Here is a 23,308-nt window from a genome sequence, read left to right as displayed (position 1 = left end):
CATAAACTAAAAGAAATAAAATGACGTTTTCATCCCCCACAATGCAGCAGTACGCAACATCACACTGTAGCAGTAGAATCTCAAAAGCTTCACCGCCTCAGCATTTCTCCTGCCCTTTGCGTCCCTCATTTTCCTCCGAAAATTTTTCACAGGCCATGATTTCCGTGCGAGGACTGAAGTAAAAGCCCTAGCATTCTCTGATCGTCCTAGGACAAAAAAATTTATGGACTAAGATTTTCATGCAGGTCAGTCAAAATCTCTCGATATTGTTCTAATTTTTGTGGAAATTTTGCTTAATTTTGTACTAGTTTTGGATTGAAATTGGAACTGAAATTGTTCTTGTTAGGGTTTGGGGTTTTGGTTTGGATTATATGGTTTGATACGGAAAATCAAGGTGTTAAAGGTGGGGAAGTTCTGGGTTGGTGTAGTTTGTGGCAGGCGATAAGCGTTTATAGGGTCATGAGCTATGGCATTGTACTATTAGGATCTGAATCTGCTTCTTTTGAATTTGGCCTCTTATATTAGCTGTTGTTCGGAAGGCGATAGGCTAGAGTGAGTTGGGGATTAATGTGCTTAGTTCACACATGAGATTGGTGTGATTTGGGTGTGAACGTACGGTCACACGTCAGGCGAATGCATCTTTTGCTTAAGTAGCTGTGATCATCCATTTTGAAGTGTTGTTATTTCGGTTCAAGGTGCATTGTCAGCTTTATGTATTGCCTAGCTTAAGGGACTGGCATAGTGGCGTGCATGCTTTTGCTTTAGCAGCTGTGATCAGCCTTTCTGGAGTGCTTTCTATTTCGGGTCAAGGTGCATTGATAGCTTTATGTATTGCCTAGCTTCAGGGAATGGCAAGGTGCTGTACCTTCTCCTATGGAATCTGAACTGATTGACATTGCCGCAAAGAGAATACCATCATTGCCTGTTAGGTAATTGCAATAGTACACTGAGTGGTTGATATAGAAACTGGTGGGGAGGCTGGTTTGATGATATCGCTGGTTAGGCCATTTAGGGTTTATGAGAGTAGATGGAAGAAGAGATGAAGTGCTCACATTTTTGCAGTTATGGTACATATTTTATCAGCATTTTAGAAGTCTCCGACATTCAAAGTCGTTCTTTTCCAAATATTCAGGGTTCAAGAAATACTTTGTTAGGACATGCGTCAGTTCTAAAGTTATAGTTGTGATAATGTAGGCCTCTCGGGTTGTATAAGGTTATCCAATGAGGTTCAAAGTATCTATTGTTTTCTTTTGGTTTACTATCTGTCAATTAGTCTCTCACTTTTTTTATTAAATTGTGTTTCTCACCAATAAAGAGGAACTTCTAGTGGTGTTTATATGTTCAGTAAGTATTAATATACTCTAACCTAAAATACTGCTTGATGGTGTAGATGTTAGATATTCCTGTTTGATGTCACACTATTGTGCTTTACAGATGTCCTCACTAAAAAATATCTGGACATTTTTCCATTGATATACAGTTATAATTATGGCACATGATACACGATCTAGTCGGAAAATGAAGGATGATGAGGATAGTAAGTCAAAAGGGAGGCAAATCAGCAGTAAAGGATCAAGTACTTCAGGTTCTGGAGCATCGGATACATCTGGATTAAGGAGGTCTGCTAGAGAAACATCGTTGAAGAAAAACATAACTTTGAGCCCTTCTATTACTAGGAAGTCTGAAAGACTTGGTAAAAAAATTTCTGAAAGACTCGGTAAAAAAATTTCTGAAACTCCTCCATTCAAGAGGAAATCCGAGAGATTTGAGAAGAAGTTGACTCCAACTCCACTGAGGATTTCTGATAGAGTCAAGAATCACTCATCAAATTCTTCTGGGTCTAAAAAATCAGAGAAAAGCTCAGGTTCATCATTGATGAAGCGGAAAAGGGAACAAAAAGAGAAGAATGTAAAAGAATTGACAGAGGCAACTCGAGAAGTTAGCAAAAGTGTAGGATCTGGCCGTGTGAAGAACAAAATAAGAAATGCTCAAGCTTATAAGGCATTTTTCATGAAACAAAGAAAGAAGCTTAGAGCACAAGGTAACTGAGTTTTGGCTTTTCTCCCGGGAGTGATTAATTTATTGTTCATGTTTTCTTTTTCGTTGTTGTTTGTGTTTTAAACGGTAGTATTGATTATTCAATACATTTTTCACTCATTCTTTTCTTCTTGAATATTAGGACATAGCAAGGAGCAGAGCAGGCACAATAAAGTTTCTGAGGGTGGCGGCAATGATTGTGGAGGCATGGTTGATGGGCTTGGTAAAGGCGTTGAAGCAGTGGAATCTGATTCCACTGTAAATAAATTTCCAAACGAAACAGTGGAAGATAATCAGGGAGGGGACTTGTCCCACTCAAGCCGAAGGCCTAGCTGCATGGAGGAAGCTTCTGAGTTTGGAAATGGCGATGGCTTAGAAATTTGTGGTCAACAACCACTGGCATCGTCCTATAATGCCACGACAAAAGAGGTCAGTGATGCACCTGCAAGGGTACATGTGTATTGCCTTGGTGAGGAACATTTGAAGATGCCAGAGTTGATAGGTCCTACAGTCAATGGAAGTGTAGATGATCTCCACATGAGCTTGAAAACGGGTCATTGTGTTACACTCTCAAAGAGAAAAAGGAACATGGAGGATGAGGGTTCTGATTCTTCTGCAGTTAATGGAAGTAAAGATGTCTGCACCTTGATTGCTGATGCCGTCTCCTCATTGCCATCTAGGTCCACAATGGATGCTCCTGTTGGAACTTGCGGTGCATGTTTGAAACGACAAAGGTATTCCTTTGCACAAAATAATCGTATTTTCTTTTTATCTGTTGGTGCTGGTTTCCAAAAGAAATTATATCTACTGGCCATTGAATTAATTTAGTCTGTTAGTCCACTGATTTACTTGGAGGCCCAGAGTATGAAAACACCCTTTCACATTTATTATACTTGCCATCTTTCCACTTTAGAATCCGTATTTCTGGAATTTACAACCCAGCTAATTCAAGTTTAGATATGGTTTCACATATCCTCCTCTAGAAAGGAGTCAACTAACAGGTAAGGTGTAATCATGAAACGACTACAACAACTAACAGTGTTAAAATATTGTTTGGTTACTGTTGAATTTATAACTTGTATAATAAAGTGGAGTTTGAGTAAAACTCCCAATATTTTGACAAAAAGAGCTCATTAACACTTGAGCTCATCAGACTTCACCATTCCTCTCTTTCAAAGGCCTCGCATTCCTAATTTCCCAGACATATTGCAGGAATATAAGATTCTTAAGAAAGATTTAAGAGAGAGAGCACACATTTTATAGAGAGAATATCTCTTGCTACACTGTTTTTTGCTTTCAGTGTTTGCTACAAAACTGGTTAAAGTTTATGGTTTGTTTCCCCCCTTTGCGAGATTTTGGGTAATCTTGAATCCCTCTCAAGTTGTTCTGTTCATGGTCTAAGATCAGAGAATCGGGTCTTCTTTTTGCAATCTTTCTTTCTGGGTTTGCTTTCAAACTTTGTTTGTGGAAAAAAAGAAAAAAGATAAAGGAGACCAAAAGCTCTGACAAATGATGTAAAATGTGTTATTTTGACTTTAGTATGGAAGTGGACTCCTTGTCCCCTGTTTGTAAAAAGTCTCTTTTCAGAATATAAAAGCATGGAAAGCAAGCTCCTCCTATTGTTTGTATCTCTCTGGGTTCCTTCCTATAGTTTGTTTACTTCTAAAATTGGATGGAAGACAAGTTAGATACCAATAATTGGTAAAGAGGAGTAAACCCACACGTGTGGCAATACTTTTCGCTGCTGTGATGATAATAATGGGTTTGAAGCATTAGTTGATCCTCTTCCGAGAAAGCTAAGAAAAAGGGTACTAAGAAAGAAACTCGGTGAGAGTCAGGACAATAATATAGGCAGAGATCTGGAGTATTTTGGACACTGTTGTGTATGTCTTTGTCTGCATAAGTGTTGCTTGTAAACTCTTGTCCGAAATCTGTAAAGGAACTAAAGTTCTGTCATGTTATACTTGCCAAATTACAGATGGAAACCAACCACAAACAAATTCAGTTTTCTATCTAAATTAATTGCAGTAAAGAATTGGCTTGTGAGTAAAGCTAATGCAAGGAGTGGTGAATCACATTCCCTTTTTGGAATGTCTTTGAACCCTTGGTTAAACTTGAGTTGAATGTGACTTCCGTTTGAATATTATATATATTATAATTTTTTTATCTGGTGATACATTTGTTGTGGGCTAGGTGATTCTTGCACTATAGGCAGGAGCTGTGCAGACAGAAAATTTTCCACTTATTTTTCTCCCCTCTTTGTGGCTGCCTGAAAGGGCAACTGAGGTGTTTGGACGTGAGAATGAGTGCGGTGTTTTAATTTATTTGGGTTTATCTATCAAGATCGCTTCTTGTGTCCCTTGATTTATTGCTGTCTCCTACATTACTTTCGAGGTTATACTTTTCTGCTAAATGTAACTTCATTATCCTTAATCCCCACTTGATGGTACTTTGCAACGTATTGCTGTTGGCTACTGGTTATAAGGGTCAACCAAAATGGAATCCCATCTTTTAAACACAGGCTGATCACAGAACCATTTTTACGTGGTGTGTGATATTTTTACGAGTATATATACTTAGCTATTGTCTTAGATTTTGTAAATGTTGAGCAAGCATGGTACTCTGATAACATTCTGATTTTGAAAGTGTTGACTGTTGAGAGTTGTCCCATATTGGTGAGGGACAAGGTTTGCTATGTGCTTATATGGTCTTGGGCTACTCCCCATATTGCCAATTGGTTTTATGGTGGAACCTCAATTTCATCATTGACTGTATCTCATGAGCTATTTTCTTAGATTTTGTAAATGTTGAGCAATCATGGTACTCTTATATCATTCTGATTTTGAAAGTGTGACTGTATCTCATGTGATATTTTCAGGGTGGAAAATGATCCAACGAAGCTGGAGATTTACTCTTGCAGCACAAAATTAAATCAGGAGTTATGTAGTACATCAGCAACTGAGGTTGGCACAACCTTCTTGCTCTTTACTGCTTTCAAAATCCATTGTTCAGTTCCATCTTATTTGAGTTTGTTTCTCTCAGAGAAGAAGCATATTTCTCTTTATGGCCTGCCACATTTTTTGTTGGTTTCCAGTGCTTATATTATGGTAGTTGTACTGTCGTTCGCTTTAATCTCTATCTTCTTTCTGGTGATGTGTCTTGTTTCATTGCGTGGGGAGGTGTTTCCATGTTTGGTGTCATTTTTTTGATATGGTTTGTAGAGGATCTCTTATCTCTTGCTTCATGCAGAGCTGGTGTGATTATAATAGTTAATTAAATGTGGCTACGATGTCAAAAGGAGCATTATATTGGATCTAGCAATTAGTTTTGGTGTTATACAAACATTGTAAGTTAGTAGAGGACAATGAATTATGAAGCCGACTTGGAATTTGTTTTTTGGTGTTAAGGAAATTAGTTATTGTTAATGATGGTTTTGACAGTAGTAACCTTGTAGAAATTTGAAGGGGAAATTTTTGGGAGTTGAGTCTGACATACTTCTAGTTTATTTTGTTATATAAAAAAAAAAATTTCTTATGTTCCAAATGACTTGTTTGTATGTCATTATTTTTATTTTTACCACAGATATTGTCTTCAGATGGTTGAATGGAACATTTTATGGGATCATGTCCATTATGCTGTGGAGATTGTACTTATAAACTTTTGTTTGCTGTTTTACTGTTTATGTTATTTTGCTTGGATCATGAATAATGTTTGGGGGATGTGAATAATAGTGTCTTTAGTCGGTTATTTGATTTTGATCCCCCAAATTACTTTTGCTTGTCAAATTTCTAGTTAGCGCACATTACCTAGCTTAAAACCTTATGGTTTTAGTTTCATCTTATGTTTGCTATATCAGTTGTTGATCTTGTAGTGGTTTCTTGTCTTTTTCATTTCTCTCAAAAGGTGCATCCGTATAGGGGAGAACTCATAGCTGATAGTGCGACAGATGTTCCTGAAAAGCTTAATGGTATGCAGCAAAAGGACTTTTCTGTAGAATTTCAAACAAATGGCGACCAAAATACATGCCTCATCTGTTCTCTTGGTGGGAAGCTCTTGTGGGTAACCTTTTCTTGTGACATTTGATTATTGCAAGTGTCTTTAGTATTAAATGATATGGAAAATCTTTTTTTTCCTTTCATTTAGGAGAAACGATAATTATTAAATCTGAAAACTGATTACAAAGTACAAAGAATCCGGGGAGAAGGCACCCACCTTCATCCAGATACAAATAGAGCCAAAAAAGCAGCACCCACAGAATATACACATAATCGAAGTTAGTAAGACCAATAACCCCACTAAAGTTACTGCATCAATTGGTCTATGACTCTATAATATGCAGCGGAAGGCCTTTCTGATGGAGCTTTTCGACACACCCTACTTTCGTTTTTTCCACTTCTTCAACCTCTTCACTAGTACATCTTCCAAAATCTGCCTCTCTTTCACTGAAGCCCACCTTAAGCGCACGAGATTGTATCACTCAGCACTTTTCCTAATCATGAGGCCAACATTTTTACAATAAGTTTTTGTAAAGCTGGACACCTGACTAACCAGCCTAAAGTCCTTTTATGTTTGTTGGACACCGGACTAGCTGGCCTAAAGTCCTTCACGTTTGCTGACACCGCGGTTTTTTAGAATGAGGCATATGTAATGGTTGTACTTGCACATAAATGAACACCTTCACAATATGGAACTTTTTTCTTTAAGCTTCATTGGCATTTGCTTCTATAATGTGTTTTTTGTTCTTAGAATTTGTATTCAATTTCAGGTGCTGTAATGGAAGAGGATGCAGGACAAGCTACCATCTTTCTTGTCTAGATTCTCCTATGGATGATGTTCCTCTTGGACTTTGGTACTGTCCCATGTGTGTTAGAAAAAAGTTAGTATCTGGTATATATTCGGTGTCAGAGGGAATAGAGTCAATCTGGGATGCTAGAGAAGTAGAGGTATCTGATGTTGATGGTATGCAGAAATTATGGGACTTTAGCTTCATCGGTGTTTTGGATTATTTTCTCAAGTTTTTATTTTGTGTTGCGATCGTTATATGTAGGATGACTATTCTTAATAACAAATATCTGGTCCTTTGTTTTTCCTGGTTGACCTGTAGGATTGCAAAAGAGGGAGGAGTTCTTTGTTAAATACAAAGGTCTTGCTCATATTCACAACCAATGGGTACCAAGAAGTAGAGTTCTTCTTGAAGCTCCTACCCTTGTGGCAATGTTCAACCGAAATAACCAGGTCCGTTTTTTCCTCAACTTCTGTTTTGGTGGACATGTTCTGTTATACTTGTTATATCTATCAATGGAAAATGTGAAACACCCCAAAAAAGGGAATCTGACATTTATTCATGGGATTGAGATGCCTTTGCATGGATTCAAATTTCTTTTTCTTCAGAATTCAAATCATACTCTATAGCTTTGTTAGATCATTTTTCTTTACCCTTAACCTTAAGTCAAAAGCGACCATTGCACACCAGCTGCTGTTGGGGAGTTCTAAGATAAATAATTCTTCGTATATTAAGCAGTTCCTTTTTGTTTTCAGGTCACAAGGTGGAGGAAAGAGTGGACAGTTCCACATCGGCTGCTACAAAGGAGATCATTAATGTCTCCCAAGCAGCGTGAAAACTATCTCGGGGAACAAATTGGTGATAACTTATTTTGTCAGTATGAATGGCTTGTGAAATGGCACGGTCTTGATTATGACGATGCTACTTGGGAGTTAGAGAATGCTGCATCCTTTGATTCACCTGAGGGTCAGGGCCTTATAAGAGATTATGAAAGGCGCCGGCAGAGGGTGAAGAAGTCCTCTGAAATGGATAAGGTGCCAAAGGCATGAATTATATGATGAAATATATGAAACCTAGTTCTAGATTTAAATGCATTTCTGTTTGGATTAGTATGTTGAAGGTGTCAGTTTCCTCCACGTTTTACTTGTTTACCATTGAGATCTAAATCTATCTTATTTGTTTTGAATTAATTTGTAAGTGGGAAGTGAGAAGGAACTTACTGGTTGTCTAGTCTTAAGCATGGTTGAAACCGATAATGGAATCTCCAAAATTTGAAGTGTAAGATATTTCGTTTCCTTCTATGATTGGTGGAGGGCTTCTATATCATTTTTCTTTGAGTACAAAAGGCTTCTCTGTGATTGATTATAATGGATAACGATTTGAACTCTCTGTGTGCGCTTTAAAGGATGCTATGTTTTTTCAAAGTTCCAAGGGTGGGCTGTCTTGATTTCATGTGTTTTCTGCTTGTTCACTGTCATTTAAGATTTTGAGTATATAGAGTACTTTTGTCTTTTATAAAATTGATTATCCTTGAAGGGAACTTTTTGAGTCTGCATTTTGTTCATATGAGTATGCTTATGACTATACGATTCTTCTGTTGCTAATGCTAGCATTATCTGCAGATACTTGAAAGCAAAAAGTCTTTAACAGTGAATTTATCAGAACTGCTTGCTGGAGATTCATCCAGATTTGATAATTCATGTCTAGAGAACATTAACAAGCTACGCGAGCTGTGGCACAAGGGTGAGAATGCTGTTGTTGTTGATGATAAGGTAAGCTTAGTTTACTTTAGACAGCTGTTTAGATAACATTTTGGTTCACCATTAACATTATCTTGACGTGGGGTTTATGATTCGATGTTCATATATATATATATTCACATACAGTTGATCTGTTCTACTTGTTTGCTTTCTTGAGAAACAAATTTTATTGTTAAGCAAAATAGAGTTCCACGGTGGTGGAAAGTGTTGTGATTTACGTCTCAAAATTAGGATGATGCAGAAATTAGGCTTGCGTTACCTATTTCGTTTGGGTGGCCTATTTGGGTTTGGATTTGACCTCTTGGTTGGCTTACTTGTTTGGTGGAGAGATTTTGTTAATTACCTATTTGATTACGATTTGGATTTACTTCCAATTAGGATTAGGATTCTCATTGTAACCCAAGTCCTATGCACTATAAATGGGACCTTAGAGTTAGTTTATTTGGTGTGCCTCAACATTAGTTTGGAGAGTTTTCTCTCATTGGGTTTTGGGTGGAGGTCACTGTTTGGAGTCATGAGTGTGTGGCAAATTCAAGGCTCATTTGTTTTGCAATTTGGTGAGAGTCAATTTGTGAGTTTAAGAACCAAAATCACTTTACGGCTGCTAACATATCCCACAGTATGTGAGAAGGAGAGTAATTATTAAAATCATTCGAAACTGAAGCCCAGAGGGCTGCCCAATATCTTACTCTTGCCCATAGATCTGCTACCCCCACACCAGTATAATCCTCAAAAATTCTTTTGTTACGCTCCTACCAAATGTTCCAAAAAACTGCCGACACCAGACAACCCCTCAAAGCTTTAGCTTTCCTCCCAATTCCTAGAGCCTCAAAATTGGTGCTTAGAAGCTCGAAACAACCCTTTGGAATGACCCAACTAACTCTAATCTCCTTAAACAATTTGTGGGATTTATAATTTGTGGGATTTGGGTTGTGAGAGTTTAAACACTTTTGTAATCTTTGTTTGTTTAGTGAATTCCTCGCCGTGCTTTGCCGTGGATGTAGGCTGTACGCCGAACCACGTTAATCCCTTGTGTTCTTATTTTGAGATTGTTTACTTCTTCGCTTTCACCTATGACGTTGATATTTGGTACTTTTGTTAGAATTTGCTTCCTCTTGCGCATAAAAGTACAACAGAAAGATGTCCACTTCATCAAATCATAAATGAAAATAGAACAATATTATTGATCAAAGAGAAAAATGTGTTTAATAACTCTCTAAGACTCTTTAACAATTGTGTCGAGCCTGTTTTATTTGTGTTGGGTTGGTGTCATGCTCGAGCTAGCATGGGGTAGTTTACATCTCTAAATAATTAAAACGGCTTTCCAATATGCTAAAATTAAGGATAAGGGGACATTCCAAAAGTCAGGTGAAACCACTCTGGTACATAAAATCTCAACCACCTCCCTACTATAGTTTTCAAAACTCATTTTTGTTTCTTTCCATACAAATCACCACGGCACTGTTAGCACACTTCAACTTCCTAAAGCTTTTGCCTTCTTCCCCCCACCAAAAGCCTTGTGTTTCTCACCAACAAGAACTATGCAATTGGTCATTGGAGGAATAGATGATCAGCACATTCACTCCCTCCATTACACCATGGGAAAAGAAGACACTTCAGTTCTCCTCTGAATCAAGTCACTTGTATCAGCTACCGTGAACAACTGTTCAAGTATTTTTACATTAGGAGGTACTCTAAACCTTCCAAATTATAGGAAAGGGTTGGGTATAGAAAGAGAAGGATTTTCACATAATTTTCTGACATATGATTACGGTAAACTGGTTTACATTTTAATTTTCCTACTCTGAAATATGTTTTGTTCTTTTAACTGAAAAGGGTTTGATTAGGGACTTTAGAACAATTTACTATCTTCTTTACACTCGTATATTAGCAGCAAGATGGTGCTTAATGGGAACTAAAGAGAAAACGTCTAGTTTTTAGACTAAATCCATACCTAGTAATGTTTTATGTGAAGTAGTGAACTTATAAAAAATTGTGTTTTTGCAGGAACGAATTGCGAAGGTTATTGCATTTATTCGATATTTGCAGTCTGATGCCTATCAACCTTTTCTGATCATCTCAACTCCTTCTACACTTTGTTATTGGGAGGATGAGTTCTCCCGTTTGGCACCATCTATGAATGTTGTGGTTTACAGTGGAAATAAAGATTTACGTAGAAGTATTAGGTCAATAGAGTTTGATGAGGCTGGTGGCATTTTTCAAGTACTTGTTACCTCACCAGAGGCTATTATTGAGGTATCTTTTTCGCTGATTGTAGGATCCCTTAGACAATAGTGACTTAGTTGTTAAACTGTCTTTTTATTCTGCAGGATAAAAATATATTCGAACACATACGATGGGAAACTATCATAATTGATGCGTGCCACCACCCTACTATCTCTACACAGTTGGTGCAGATGAAGATGCTACGTACCCGTAAGTGGCTTCTCCTGGTCAGTGGAGTACTTAAGGTTTGTATTTTATCGTGCTCTATGTTAGTATATTTCTTTTTATTTTTTGGGTGGTGGTGGAGATTGCTTTCTACTGGCTGGCTTATGCAAGGCTAAATATTGCAGAAGAGCAGGGCTGAGTACCTCTGTTTGTTGTGTCTCCTTGATTCTGAAAGCAATTCACAAACTGGTGATCACTTCCTAAGCAGTTGCAGTGATATTATTGTTAAATTAAAGGACAGGCTTTCAAGGTATATTTCTAATGGATGCGAACCTGACTCTCCCAGGTTTAGGGAGTATTGGGTTCCTGTACAGATATCAACTGTCCAGCTAGAGCAGTACTGTGAAAATTTACTGTCAAACTCCACATTAGTTCTCTCATTGGCAAAGAACGATCGTGTTGGAGCAGATATAACTTTATCAAAAAAAGCACTCTATGATGCAACTCTAGCTGCTCGGAAGGTTAGCTGGTTGCACTTTTCTCTAGTATGATGGTTAATCAAAGCATTACTTCTGTGTCTTTTCATCATCTACTGTAACTTTTGAATTCCATGTTGTCATAGATTGTCATACTTTTTATTTGGTTTGATAATACCATCCCATCATCTCATTTTGATTTTTCTATCTTTACTATGAGGTCGCACTTGGTGCGATGGCAAGTGCCTTCGCCCATGAGCGGTAGGTCTCGGGTTCGAGACTTGGGAGCAGCCTCTCCATAAATGGGGGTAAGGCTAGCCGACATTCACCTCTCCCAGACCCTGCGTAAAGCGGGAGCCTTGTGCACTGGGTACAACCTTTTACTATGTTGGCGCGGATATGGTCCTTGTTGTACATACATACATATATATATGTATGTGTGTATATATATATATATATATATTATATTATATTATATTATATTATATTATTGAGTTATCCCTTCATTATGTTGATTCTGTTTAGGTAATATAAAATATGTGGTTTTTGCACCTTTAAAAAGTTAACACTACTAATATAGTTATCTTATGGAAATTTAGTAATTTTAGTTTCATTTAATTTAGTGATTTATAATTCAAGTTGTTTGTATATGGTATACATATAACATAATACACATTGGAATTAGAAAAGATCTGTAATGACATGTTTTCATTTATTAGTTTCAACCTTCTCTTCTATTAAGTTCGTTGGATTTTGTTTTCCTATAATTATTGTTGTTTTTTATTTTTAATTTGTGCTTGATAACTTAAAACAAAGGAAGATATTATTTGAATTTGTTTGAAATTTGACTTTCCTTGTGCTTTGTGCAATGGGTATTCAAAGCAAGTGACTTTCCTATGGTTTGCATATTTTCTTCTCCATCCTCCACCACCCTACTAGTTTCTAATTAAGTCGCTTGTATGGCCTCTGTTGACAGTGCTGTGATCACCCCTACATTGTGCACCCACCCTTACAAGCCTTGCTTACTAAAGACCTTCAAGCAGTTGAGTATTTGGATGTAGGGATCAAAGCAAGTGGCAAGCTTCAGCTTCTTGACATGATGCTTAAGGAGATAAAGAATCGAAATTTAAGAGTACTTATCCTGTTCCAGGTATGCGATTTGTCGTAGTTAATCCTTATTAGAACTGTTGTTCTTAGAATCTTAGTATTATTTGTTATGTATATATATATATTGAATGTGGTAGTTTTGGTCTTGACTTCTTTGGGAGGTTGTTCCCATCCTTTAAACATGTGGAATGAGATAATTTGTTGATTGGATCATGTGGCTTAGCTTCCTATTTTTGAGTTTTTGAGTATATGATGCATTTTGGTTGGATCATTTGTTGTTGCACTTTCCAGCGGATTTTTCTTTGTTGGCTCGGTTAATTGAGGAAGCAGGTTTATGTTGTCCATTTCGATGTCTTGTAATGCATTATTATCTGAAAAGCAACAAGTTTGTCGGTGGCAAAGAATAAGAAGATTTTTGAGAATGTTGTGGGTGTGGAGGTGGTGTTCTTATGGGAAAGGTGCGCTTTTGGGACTCTTTGTGGGCATCTGTAGGTTTGGAATTTATAGAGATCTCTTTTTCTGTTATTTGGTCGTCGTACCCAGTGCACAAGGCTCCCGCTTTACGCATGGTCTGGGAGAGGTGAATGTCGGCTAGCCTTACCCCCATTTATGGAGAGGCTGCTCCCAATTTTTCTGTTATTTGGTCTTATAAAAAAATCACATGATATATATAAACAGACGCACACACTAAATTATATATATATATCTGTGTTTTAAAAAACTAGTTGTTAAGATTCGCCTAGGCGGTTTTTGGGGTGGGGCTATAAAGAAAAAGCCTCTGCCCAGCAGGAGTGGGCTATAGACTAGCCTAAACACCTCAGGTGACTTGGGGGTTAGAAATTTTTTTTAAACAGCCCAAACCCAAAATGACATAATTTTCGGCTGGGTTTTTATAAAATTCATGCGCATTTTATGTTTCTAACTTAGTTTCTAATAGTTTCTTATGACTTTATGATGCAAATTAGAGAAATAATAATAATAGTCAAATATTTGATTGCTTGGCATGATTGCTTGATTGTTTTACAAAGTATTATATGTAATATATGAGTATTATAATAATTTTAGGTACCGCGAGGCTGTCGCCTAGGTGAGGCAATCCATGAAACACCTTGGCTTTGCCTTCACCTTTTAAAACATTGATATATATATAAAAAGGTCGTACCCAGTGCACAAGGCTCCCGCTTTACGCAGGGTCTGGGAGAGGTGAATGTCGGCTAGCCTTACCCCCTTTTAAAACATTGATATATATATATATATATATATATATATATCAATGTAAGAAACAATATTTATTCCCTTGAAACCACTGCAGCACTCCAATCAGAAAAGATCGCCCAAAACAAAACATCCTGAACGTTGACTAACTTATGGCCAAACAGAGGCTCAACTTTACCCACCCCCAACAACAGTTCGTACTGCTCTGTAGTGTTCAATAATTATTTTTACTTCGCTTAAGAAACCACCCAAAAAATCAGCTAGCAACAATTTGTACTTCTCTGTAGTATTCAGTAATTATTTTTACTTCGCTTAACAAACCACCCAAAAAATCAGCTAGCAAACAACATTTCCCTCCTCACACAGCTTGAGCGACAAGCTCAAAACCACCATACAAGAATAAGTAGTCGATCTCTAGCTGGCAACTGGCTCTGGCTTCCACATTTAGATTTAATTATATGTGTTCTCTCTTCCATGTGCCTCTAGATGCACTTTTTCTGTCCAAATAAAGTATTAAAGATGAATAAGGATGTGAACCTGACCAGCCCTACAATATCAAGCAATCCATAAAGTATGAATTTACTGAGTTTCCTTAATTTATCCAAGGGCCAGAAAAATCAATGATAGACAACAGGTATATGGACAAGATATCTTTTTCTTTTTCTTTTGTTAAGAGTGTTATAGTAGGTCCTTTGTTCTGCTGTCATTAAACTCTTGTGATTCGTTAGTGTGCAAATACTAACACAGTAAAACTTTCTGAGATACTTGATGTATTTTGAGGGCACTTTAAATCATATAAAGTTTGTATAACTTTGTCTCTCTTTCCTTGAGGAGTTTTATTTGTAGACAGGGATCTAGTTTTATCCTTCTCTTTGGTTTATTATTCTTTCTTCTCATCTTCCTTTTTGGTTTTGTCCCTTATTTTACCAGTCAATTGGTGGTTCAGGAAAAGCTTTTTCTCTGGGAGATATTTTGGATGATTTTCTGCGTCTAAGATATGGTGAAAATTCCTATGAGCGCGTCGAATGTGGTGTCCTTCGTTCTAAGAAAGATGCTGCTATGAACATGTTCAACAATAAGGAGTTTGGTAGATTTGTGTTCTTACTGGAGGCTCGTGCCTGTCTCCCCAACATCAAACTGTCATCAGTTGATATTGTCATCATATTTGGTAGTGACTGGATTCCACATAATGATATAAAAGCCCTGCAAAAGATATCACTTGATTCCCAGTTTGAACGTATAAAAGTATTTCGCTTATATTCAACTTGTACGGTGGAGGAGAAAGTTCTAGTTTGTGCAAAACAAGGGAAGATTCTTGATAGTGACATACAGAATGTGAGCAGTAGTATGCTTCTATGGGGGGCACCTTATCAACTTGATAAACTAGATGAGTTCCATGGCTGCAACACCCCAGCACCTACTAGAAATATCTTGTCTGAAGAATCACTTCTGAAAGATGTTGTCCAGGAGTTCTTCTCCATACTTCCTCAGGATGGCGAGAACAGTGGCTCATGTAATTACTCTAAGATTTTAAGAGTTCAACAAACTGGAGGAGCATACAGTTTGGAGGTTCCGTTGCTTAGTGAGATGAAAAATGAATATACTGGTGAAGGACAGCCTCTTAGTTTTTGGACAAAACTGTTGGAAGCAAAGCATCCTCAGTGGAAATATTGTTCTGGTTTGTCTCAGAGGAATCGGAAACGAGTACAACCTTTTGATGAGTTACTGAAGAAACCAGAAATTGTAAAAAAACGCGGGAAGGTGGTAAATGGTAATGATGATGCACCCTCTCCGAAGCCTGGATCAGAGGTGAAATCAGTTCCTGGATGCAAGGAAGGTAAATGACTGATATTGTGAATTGTTTCATTTTGTCACGGCATTTTTCCAAGAATTATGATGTAATGTCATGGTCCTGTAGAATTGTTGGATCCCATTTCTAGTTTCTTAAAACATCTTTTGCAGGAATTTCTGGGGCTGCGGCAGATAATTTGCTTCATTCTTTTCACCGGTCAACTGCCTGTGCAAATAAAGTAACTGATGCAATTCGTGATTCCACTTCAGATAATGTGAATAATCCGGAACGTAACATGCTCGAGTCTGAGGAGAGAAGAAAATTGTGTGATGCCCAGAAAAGTCTCCATGAACTTCTGAAGCCAGATATATTAAGACTATGTGGAATCTTACAAGTCTCAGTATGGATTTGATTTTTGTCTACAACCTTTTGCCTTCATGTTTGTGTTCATATGTGCTGCTGTTATTAACTGGTATTTCCATTAATACACCCCAGGAAAACATGGTTCTCTCGTTTAATGATATCTTGGTTACTCACTGCAGGATGCTGTCAAGGTTATGGCCGAACTATTTCTGGAATATGTAATGAGTAATCACCATGTTAATAGAGAACCAGCGACAATTTTGCAGGCATTTCAGATATCTCTGGTTAGAATTGTCTTGCTCTTTCATGCACTTATATAGCCTAACCTTCTCTTATTTGTTGTTGGTATGTTGAATTGCAAAGTTCTTTAATATTACTTTCCTTCAATAATCATATATCTTACTGGTTGTGAATGATTTTTTAAGTATTGACTTGGTATTCATGCTTTTCCTTTTACCCTGAAATGTTCATATGTTGTCACTGAATATGTTATAGTGAATCATTGATTTAGGCTTACAAACACCTCTTACAAATGATAGCAAGAAGGTACCTCATGTCTTGCTTGTTGAAAGAATAAATTTTGTTTTCCTTTGCCTAGACATAAGATAACTTTTATAAATCCTCGGTTCAGTTTTACATATAAATTATGCATTGTATGATGGTGCTGCACTCTGCCTAGCTTGACCTGATCAAATTCTACGCTAATCATGTTCGAGTGATGGTGATGCTTCTGCAGTGCACTTGATTTGCAGACCACCATGAAATGTCACTATTATTATGGGTTGAAAGGTTAAGTTTCTTGTAAAAAGTAAACTAAGCAAGGATGGATATACTTCTATGAAGACAATGGAGTTTGAATATCACTAAATTGTCAAAACTGTCTGGTTCATGTTTTCGTCCCATTAGGTGATATTAAGAATTTCTTGAGTCAAGAAAAATGCTATCGTTACTAACAGCTTAATTTTTGAAAGAAATAATTGTGTTTTAAATCCATATATCTTGTATTCTTTTTTTATTTTTCAACTAAGCTTAATACTCCACAATTCTTAAGTTAATTTGGGGAAGTTTGGAAATCTCAAAAGAGAACAGGGGTGTTGGAGAATTGTGAAGTATTGAGCTTAGTTACATAAAACTAAACTTGAAATCTACATGGTATTTTCTTGTGATTTTCCAATTAAACTCAGTACTCCACAGTTCTCAAGCATTTCCTTCACAATGTCTGTAGCTGTAACTATGACTGTAACTTCGACCACATATGAGTACTACCTCTCTTTATTTCTCTGTGTGATGCTAGGTTGGGGAACATCCTTACTTTTATGTGTGCATCAGTGCTTGGTTACATGTGCATGTTAACATTTTTTAACCGACTTTCTGATATCTATATTCCAGTGTTGGCTTGCAGCTTCATTTCTGAGGCAAAAAGTTGACCACAAAGAATCTCTTGCACTTGCAAAGCAGCATCTTAACTTCAATTGCAAAAAGGAGGAGGCAGAGTATGTTTATTCGATGTTGTGGTGTCTGAAAAGAACATTTTTACACAGTATAGGGGCTTTTAAGGCTGTGGAATCTCCAAAGTTTTCTAATTTATCAAGTAAAGATGTTTTGAAGAATTCAGATGCAAAGGCTTCACAGCCAATAACTTCTAACTTGCAGCATGTCAAATCAGACATTAAAGACTTACCACCAAGTCAAGAATATTTTGCACAAGAAGATGTCTCAAAAAGTATTAAAGGAATTCAGAAAACGCTCCAGAAGAAGATGAAAAAACTTATTGAGAAGCAAAGCAAAGATAATAGTGAAGTTTTGAGAACTTATGAGGAAGAAAAGGGGCGTCTAGAAAGAGAGCTTAAAGCAGAGACAATTGTTATTCGATCTTGTTTTCAGAATAGTACATCAATGAGGACAGATAAGCTTAAGATGTTGGAAAAGAAAATAGAAGAAAATAACAACCAGCATGACCTACGTCTTGAGCATCTTGAGGCCTCACAGTTGGAAGCAAGGACTAAATTGAGGGAGATGGGGAAACGATGGGTAGAGGAAGTACAAGCCTGGGCTCGTGCTGAATTGTTGGATAGATCACCCTCAAATACACTTAAGCCTTGGTTGGAATGCTCAAGAACTAGTGACTGTCAAAGTAGTGAAGATCATGAAGATTTTGCCACTTTTAGAGTACATGACTTTGACAGTATTGTGCATAGTGGGACAGGAGGAATTAAAAGACCATCTCCAACTCCAGAAAGTGTTCCTGCTGAAGCTGTAGCACATACTGTCCCCATTAGAACTGAGGAGACCCCTGCTAGGCCACTTGGTGCGTTAGATATGACTTCTGTGGCAGCTTCATGTACTGATTTCATGGGTAAAACTAAAAACAAAGCTGAAAGTTCAAGTGATGTTCAAGAGAGTGTGGTATCGGTGAATCCTTGTGCCAAAGCGCAAATTACTGATGGAGGTGCTGCAGGTAATGGGGAGCTGGATGTTCCAGAAGTTGCCAGTTCTACTGATGGCTTTCAGAAAGTTGTCACCTCCAGTCTTCCATTTCAAGAACGGATACCCAGTGCAGACAGATCACCCATATATCATGGGGAGGTCAGACTGGATGTACCCAGAGCAGTCTGTTCAACTGATAGTCCACGCCAACCACATCCCTCAAATCTGCCTTCTGATGGGGCTGCATTAAACATGCCTGACAAAGAGGCTCCATTGGGATTGCCTGAGACTGCCTGTTCGAGTCATAGCTTGCAAAACGTCATTTCTGTGAGGGAACCTTCACCGGAAGAAAACCACGTAGCGAAGCGAACCATGCCAGATAAAGAGGTTGAATCAGAAGTGTTTGAGACTGTCAGTTTGAATGATGCACTAGGGAATCTTGTCTCTGTGGATCTACTGGCTGGAGGACAGATGCTTGAAAAAGTGACAGAACATGAGACTGTCAGTTCCAGTCATGATTTGCATGACGTTTCTGTGAACCCACCTCCATCTGAAGGACGAATCCATAAAGTGATGGTAACCATACCAGATAAAGAGGTCGATTCGGGAGTGCTTGAGACTAGCAGTTCCAGTGATAGACTGGAATATTGTGTCTCTGTGAATCCACTTTCATCTGAAGAAGAAATCCCTGAAAAATCAACAGAATATGAGCCTGTCAGTTCAAGTCATGGTCTCCACAATGTTCCGCCTGTGTCACCTACCTCTGAAGAACAAATCCATGAAGTGACAGTACACATGCCAACTAAAGAGGTTGATTTGTCAGTGCTGCAGACTGTCAGTTCAGATGATGGGCAAGGGAATCTTGCTTCTCTGGTTCCACCTTCATCTGATGAACAAATCTGTGAAAAACCTACTGAAAAAGAAACCAGTGAAGTGGATCTTATAGCGTCTGGTAGTGCACCAGGGGCTTACCAGCAGAATGGAGTTGATACTATGACCAATGGAAGCTCTGATCAGGAAATGCCCCTGGTAAATTCACCTGGAGTGCATCCTGTGGCCTTGGTTCCTGGTGGTTCAGCGACACTAGATCAGGTATTTGCTTATTGGAATTTGTCAATCTATATGGTAGTCACCTTGTTTTATCTTGAGAATTATGACAAGCTTAGATTTGTAATTTTCCGATGAAAATTTTATATTTACAACATCATGTAAGTGATCCACCATTATATGATTTTGTTTTGACTTGGTTTTTTCATGTTAGGAGGAGGTATTCATATTCATTGTTCAGTAATAAATTTGTTCTCCAATAAAATCAGAGAGAGAGAGAGAGAGTGATTTAGCCTTCACATACTGACAAATGCTTACCTGGCCAGGCATACCAAGACAAAGGTACTCTGATAGAAACATCTGATGCAGAGCAAGAAGATGCAGAAGCCAGCAAACAGTCGAATACTTGCCAACAAGTTGAAAATACAGCACCCGAATCTGCTCCGACTGTAGCATCCAATTTGTCTAATCGTGAATTGCCAGACATTGAGACTGTAGTGCAACAGCCATCCTATAATACACCTGATAATAGTGCTCCTGAGTTATCTTCAGCTGGTGGAGTCGAAATTCGACCTAGCGAATACCGTACCTCTAACCAAGTTTCTCATGCTTCAATGCATTTTGTTGAGAACATTTCTGATCTTTCAAATCAAACTGTTTTGCGGCCTGTCACATCCTCTACTAGTGAATTTGAACTGTCATTTTCAGACACAAGTGCTGCACCTGTTACATCTGCATTTAATAGTCTTCCTATAAATGCTGCACCCCAGGGGGGATCTCAAGCACCACTGCCTTCATACACTGACCCACTTCAATATGAATTGGAAAGATTGAATAAACAAACAGATCATATGCTTAAGTCTCATGAAGATGCGGTCAGTTTTGAAGTTAATATATTGTTGTTTATTTATTCTTCAAAGCAAAAATTTCTGCTGAGGTCATTTTTGTCTTGAACAGAAGCTACGACTGAAGGGTGATTGCGACAAGGAAATAGAGGAGGCTGTTGCTGAAATTCAACGAAAATATGAACTTAGATCTCAGGAGGTTGAGGCTGAATTTCTCCTTAAAAAGAAGGAATTGGATTCGATACACCACAAAGTTTTAATGAACAAGATTTTGGCTGAGGCTTTCCGGTCTAAATGCATGGATCTTCGGGCATCAGGTGCATCTGGAGTGCAGCAAGGTAGGAAGACTTCTGAATTGCAACTTTTGAGATATCTGTTTTATCATTCATGTACCAATTATGTAGTTTGGATGGTATTTTCATTTTCCGTGGAAGATCAAGGATCTTCATTGGATTTTATTTCGTTCAATTTTCAGTTTCATCTAACTACGACGGCTACAAGTGAACGTAATTAAAAGTCAGCCACCCCCTTTAGACTTTTGGAGATTGTGAAATTTATTCTTTGGGAAGTAACCTTAATGTTTGGACCTTCTGAGATTAAGGAGGGATGGTAAGAATTTTAGATTTTAAACTTCAAGCTTCAGATTCCATGGGTTGCTTGGTGGGAGTGCAAAGCCGTAGTAGATGAGGATTTTGGACTCAGGGATAGCTTGGTTCTTACGTTAAGCTAGTTCTGTCATTAATACTTAACTAGGGGAAGGTACAAAAAGAAGAAAAATGGCATGTTAAATGAACAAGGTTAAAGGATTCATAAAAAAGGATCCACTCTCAGACAAGGGAGAACAGAGAGAAAAGAAAAGGGTGGGGTGGGGAGAGAGACGAGGGGGAAAATTCAACTTGTCTGTATAAATAGTTTCAATATTTGATTGTTTGGCTGTGAAGTTAGGTGTATGTGATAGGTTACGAAACCACTTTAGCATAAACTATGCCTACTCTGACAAACTGAATCTGCCTATTTGTTGTAAGTGTATAAAGTTTATATTTTTTTGGTGGAAGGGGCTCTGACTTCCCCATCCTTGCAGATTATGTGCTTTTTTGTCATTGCTCTTACGCTCCTTATTCCTATTTATCTGGCAGATGGGAATTCCAGTTTCACTCAGCAGCTGGTTCAGCTATCTATGCATGATACACAAAGAAATTCTCCAGTTGCTGGTTCATCCTTGGCCAGCACTCCGGCAGCTAACCTGCAGACTTCAACTGCCCCCTTACCCAGCCCACCTGCACCTGCACCTGCGACAAATCCACTTTATATAGCTCCACCTCAGCAGACTGTTCCTCTTTCAACTTCTCCTATTCCAAGCATCCCAGCAAGACTGCCGCACATCAGTTCCATCTCCTCCACAGGAAACTCCCAAGGTGGAGGTACGATTCGTGCCCCAGCTCCACATCTCCAACCATTTAGACCTTCAACGTCCATGTCTAATCAACAGTCACATAGCAACTCCCCTGCAACACCTCCCTCACTTCCTCATATTCCACGTTCTCCAGCCCCCGGACAGCCATCTGTTCCTCATAATAGGGCCCATCAGCCTAAAAATCCAGGGGATCTGTCAGCTCTTCGTAGTTTATCTGCTTTGGGGTTGCTTATGAATATGAACTCTCGGTCTGGTGCAAGTCCACCAGGTAGTTCGCCCTCACTCCCAAATTTGGTCCCAAACCGTGACCTGTCGAACCTTTCTAATCCTCCCGTTACAGGAAGTGCTCGTGTGAACCCAGTAAATACAGGTGGACCCACTGACATAGTTTGTTTATCAGATGATGACTAACCAGTTCCTATTTTTTTAGAAACTCATTTTACCATGTCTCTTTTCTCCTCTGGGTTATGCACGGGGGTTGTGACTTTTGACATGCCCTAGGCAGAGGCAGGTGTGTCGTAATGCTGTCCTTGCTGCTACGAGTTCATAGCTGTACATCTTGAGATGCCTGGTGTTCTAACGATGGTGATGTAAAATCAAACTGTGTAGTTAGTTCGTACTCTGTTTCGCTGCAGCGTAAATTGGTGCCAAGGGCCAAATGAGTTTGTACAACGTTGTCGACAAAAGTATTACATTTTTTTACATCTCACCTTAGTTGATTAGCATGCTTATTTCCTGAATCCTTTGTTACTCGCTTTCATTTTTCGTAAGACTTAATCGGTCGCAATGAACATTACTATTTGGGTTTAAGGTTTAGGTCATTTATGCAAAGCTCTTTATTTATGCATGTAGTATTGGGAAATTTAGAGAAATAACCAAAACCCTAAACCCAAATATGTAATAACCAAAACCATGTCCTGAATCTATCTGTCTCTGTATCAAAGTCGTCCCCAGAAAAGAAATTGTTTGGATGATGTTGGCAAATTTGGGGCTCGGTTTGATTTTCTAGGGTTGTGTTTAATTTGTTTCGAATTTGGGCAATCACTCTGATCTGCAATGCAATTCAATTCAACCTTAATTTGGCATTGGAATTTAGGGTATCAAGTTCCATAAGGAAGCAGTCGAGAGAAAGGGAGGTATGTCAGCAGCGATGATCGAGAACACGAAAGAAAAAAAGATGACCTTATATCGAAATCTGGTTATAATTATGATAAGATTAAAATAGTGATAATAATTCTATACAGGTATAGATTTTGGTAGTTTTCCAAATTTCTCCGTTACGGATTCACATCCTGGTTGTGTTGTTCGGTACTTTGCACGTACGTGGTCACAGGGTTCGCAAGATACTGAAGTTCCGAGCAGTACGCTGCAATGGCCATCTCTACGTCCTTGAGCCCCTAGTCCAAGCGCCGGAGAAATTCGAAGGCAACCGGTTGTAGAAGTTGTTAGCCAACTCAGAAAATTGTGCAAACGGTGGAAATTGCCACCATGCAAGGCCTTGTTCCTTGCTCGATGGATTTGGTCGACCGTCGAATAACTTCAATCTGTTAGCAATCTTGTTTTGGCTTTTGAAGGAGATGAGTTTCATGCAGTTGCTGTGCTTCCGTGACATAAGAACAATATGTCCCTTCTGTTTATGCATCAAATGATC

At 38.3% G+C, this 23,308-nt stretch overlaps 1 protein-coding gene across 2 annotated transcripts; it reads left to right on the top strand.

Annotated features, from left to right (window-relative positions):
* Positions 1-51: 51 nt before the first annotated feature.
* Positions 52-22,397, top strand: LOC103413039 (helicase protein MOM1-like). 2 transcript variants are annotated; one of them, XM_029088559.2, is made up of 20 exons: positions 52-245; positions 1,481-2,041; positions 2,180-2,771; positions 4,916-5,000; positions 5,941-6,092; positions 6,803-6,996; positions 7,142-7,272; positions 7,576-7,854; positions 8,443-8,592; positions 10,588-10,836; positions 10,911-11,051; positions 11,157-11,492; positions 12,424-12,597; positions 14,700-15,606; positions 15,831-15,961; positions 16,104-16,208; positions 17,314-19,443; positions 19,725-20,273; positions 20,356-20,581; positions 21,380-22,397. In XM_029088559.2, the coding sequence occupies exons 2-20, from the start codon at positions 1,489-1,491 to the stop codon at positions 22,066-22,068; spliced, it is 7,773 nt and encodes a 2,590-aa protein (XP_028944392.2). In that variant the 5' UTR covers positions 52-245; positions 1,481-1,488; the 3' UTR covers positions 22,069-22,397. The 2 variants fall into 2 exon arrangements, with proteins under 2 accessions (XP_028944392.2, XP_028944391.2); XM_029088558.2 differs by having other exon boundaries at positions 15,732-15,961.
* Positions 22,398-23,308: the final 911 nt, after the last annotated feature.

This window comes from Malus domestica, chromosome 11, assembly GCF_042453785.1.
Source record: "Malus domestica chromosome 11, GDT2T_hap1".
NCBI lineage: Eukaryota > Viridiplantae > Streptophyta > Magnoliopsida > Rosales > Rosaceae > Malus > Malus domestica.
Note: the sequence above shows the minus strand (reverse complement) of the source record. Positions and strands in the feature narration are given on the sequence as shown.

Coding starts and splice junctions, on each gene's coding strand:
- LOC103413039 (XM_029088558.2), top strand. CDS start 1,489: ATGGCACATGATACACGATCTAGTCGGAAAATGAAGGATGATGAGGAT. Junction 11,493..12,423: donor CAACTCTAGCTGCTCGGAAG/GTTAGCTGGTTG, acceptor CTCTGTTGACAG/TGCTGTGATCACCCCTACAT. Junction 19,444..19,724: donor GTTCAGCGACACTAGATCAG/GTATTTGCTTAT, acceptor TTACCTGGCCAG/GCATACCAAGACAAAGGTAC.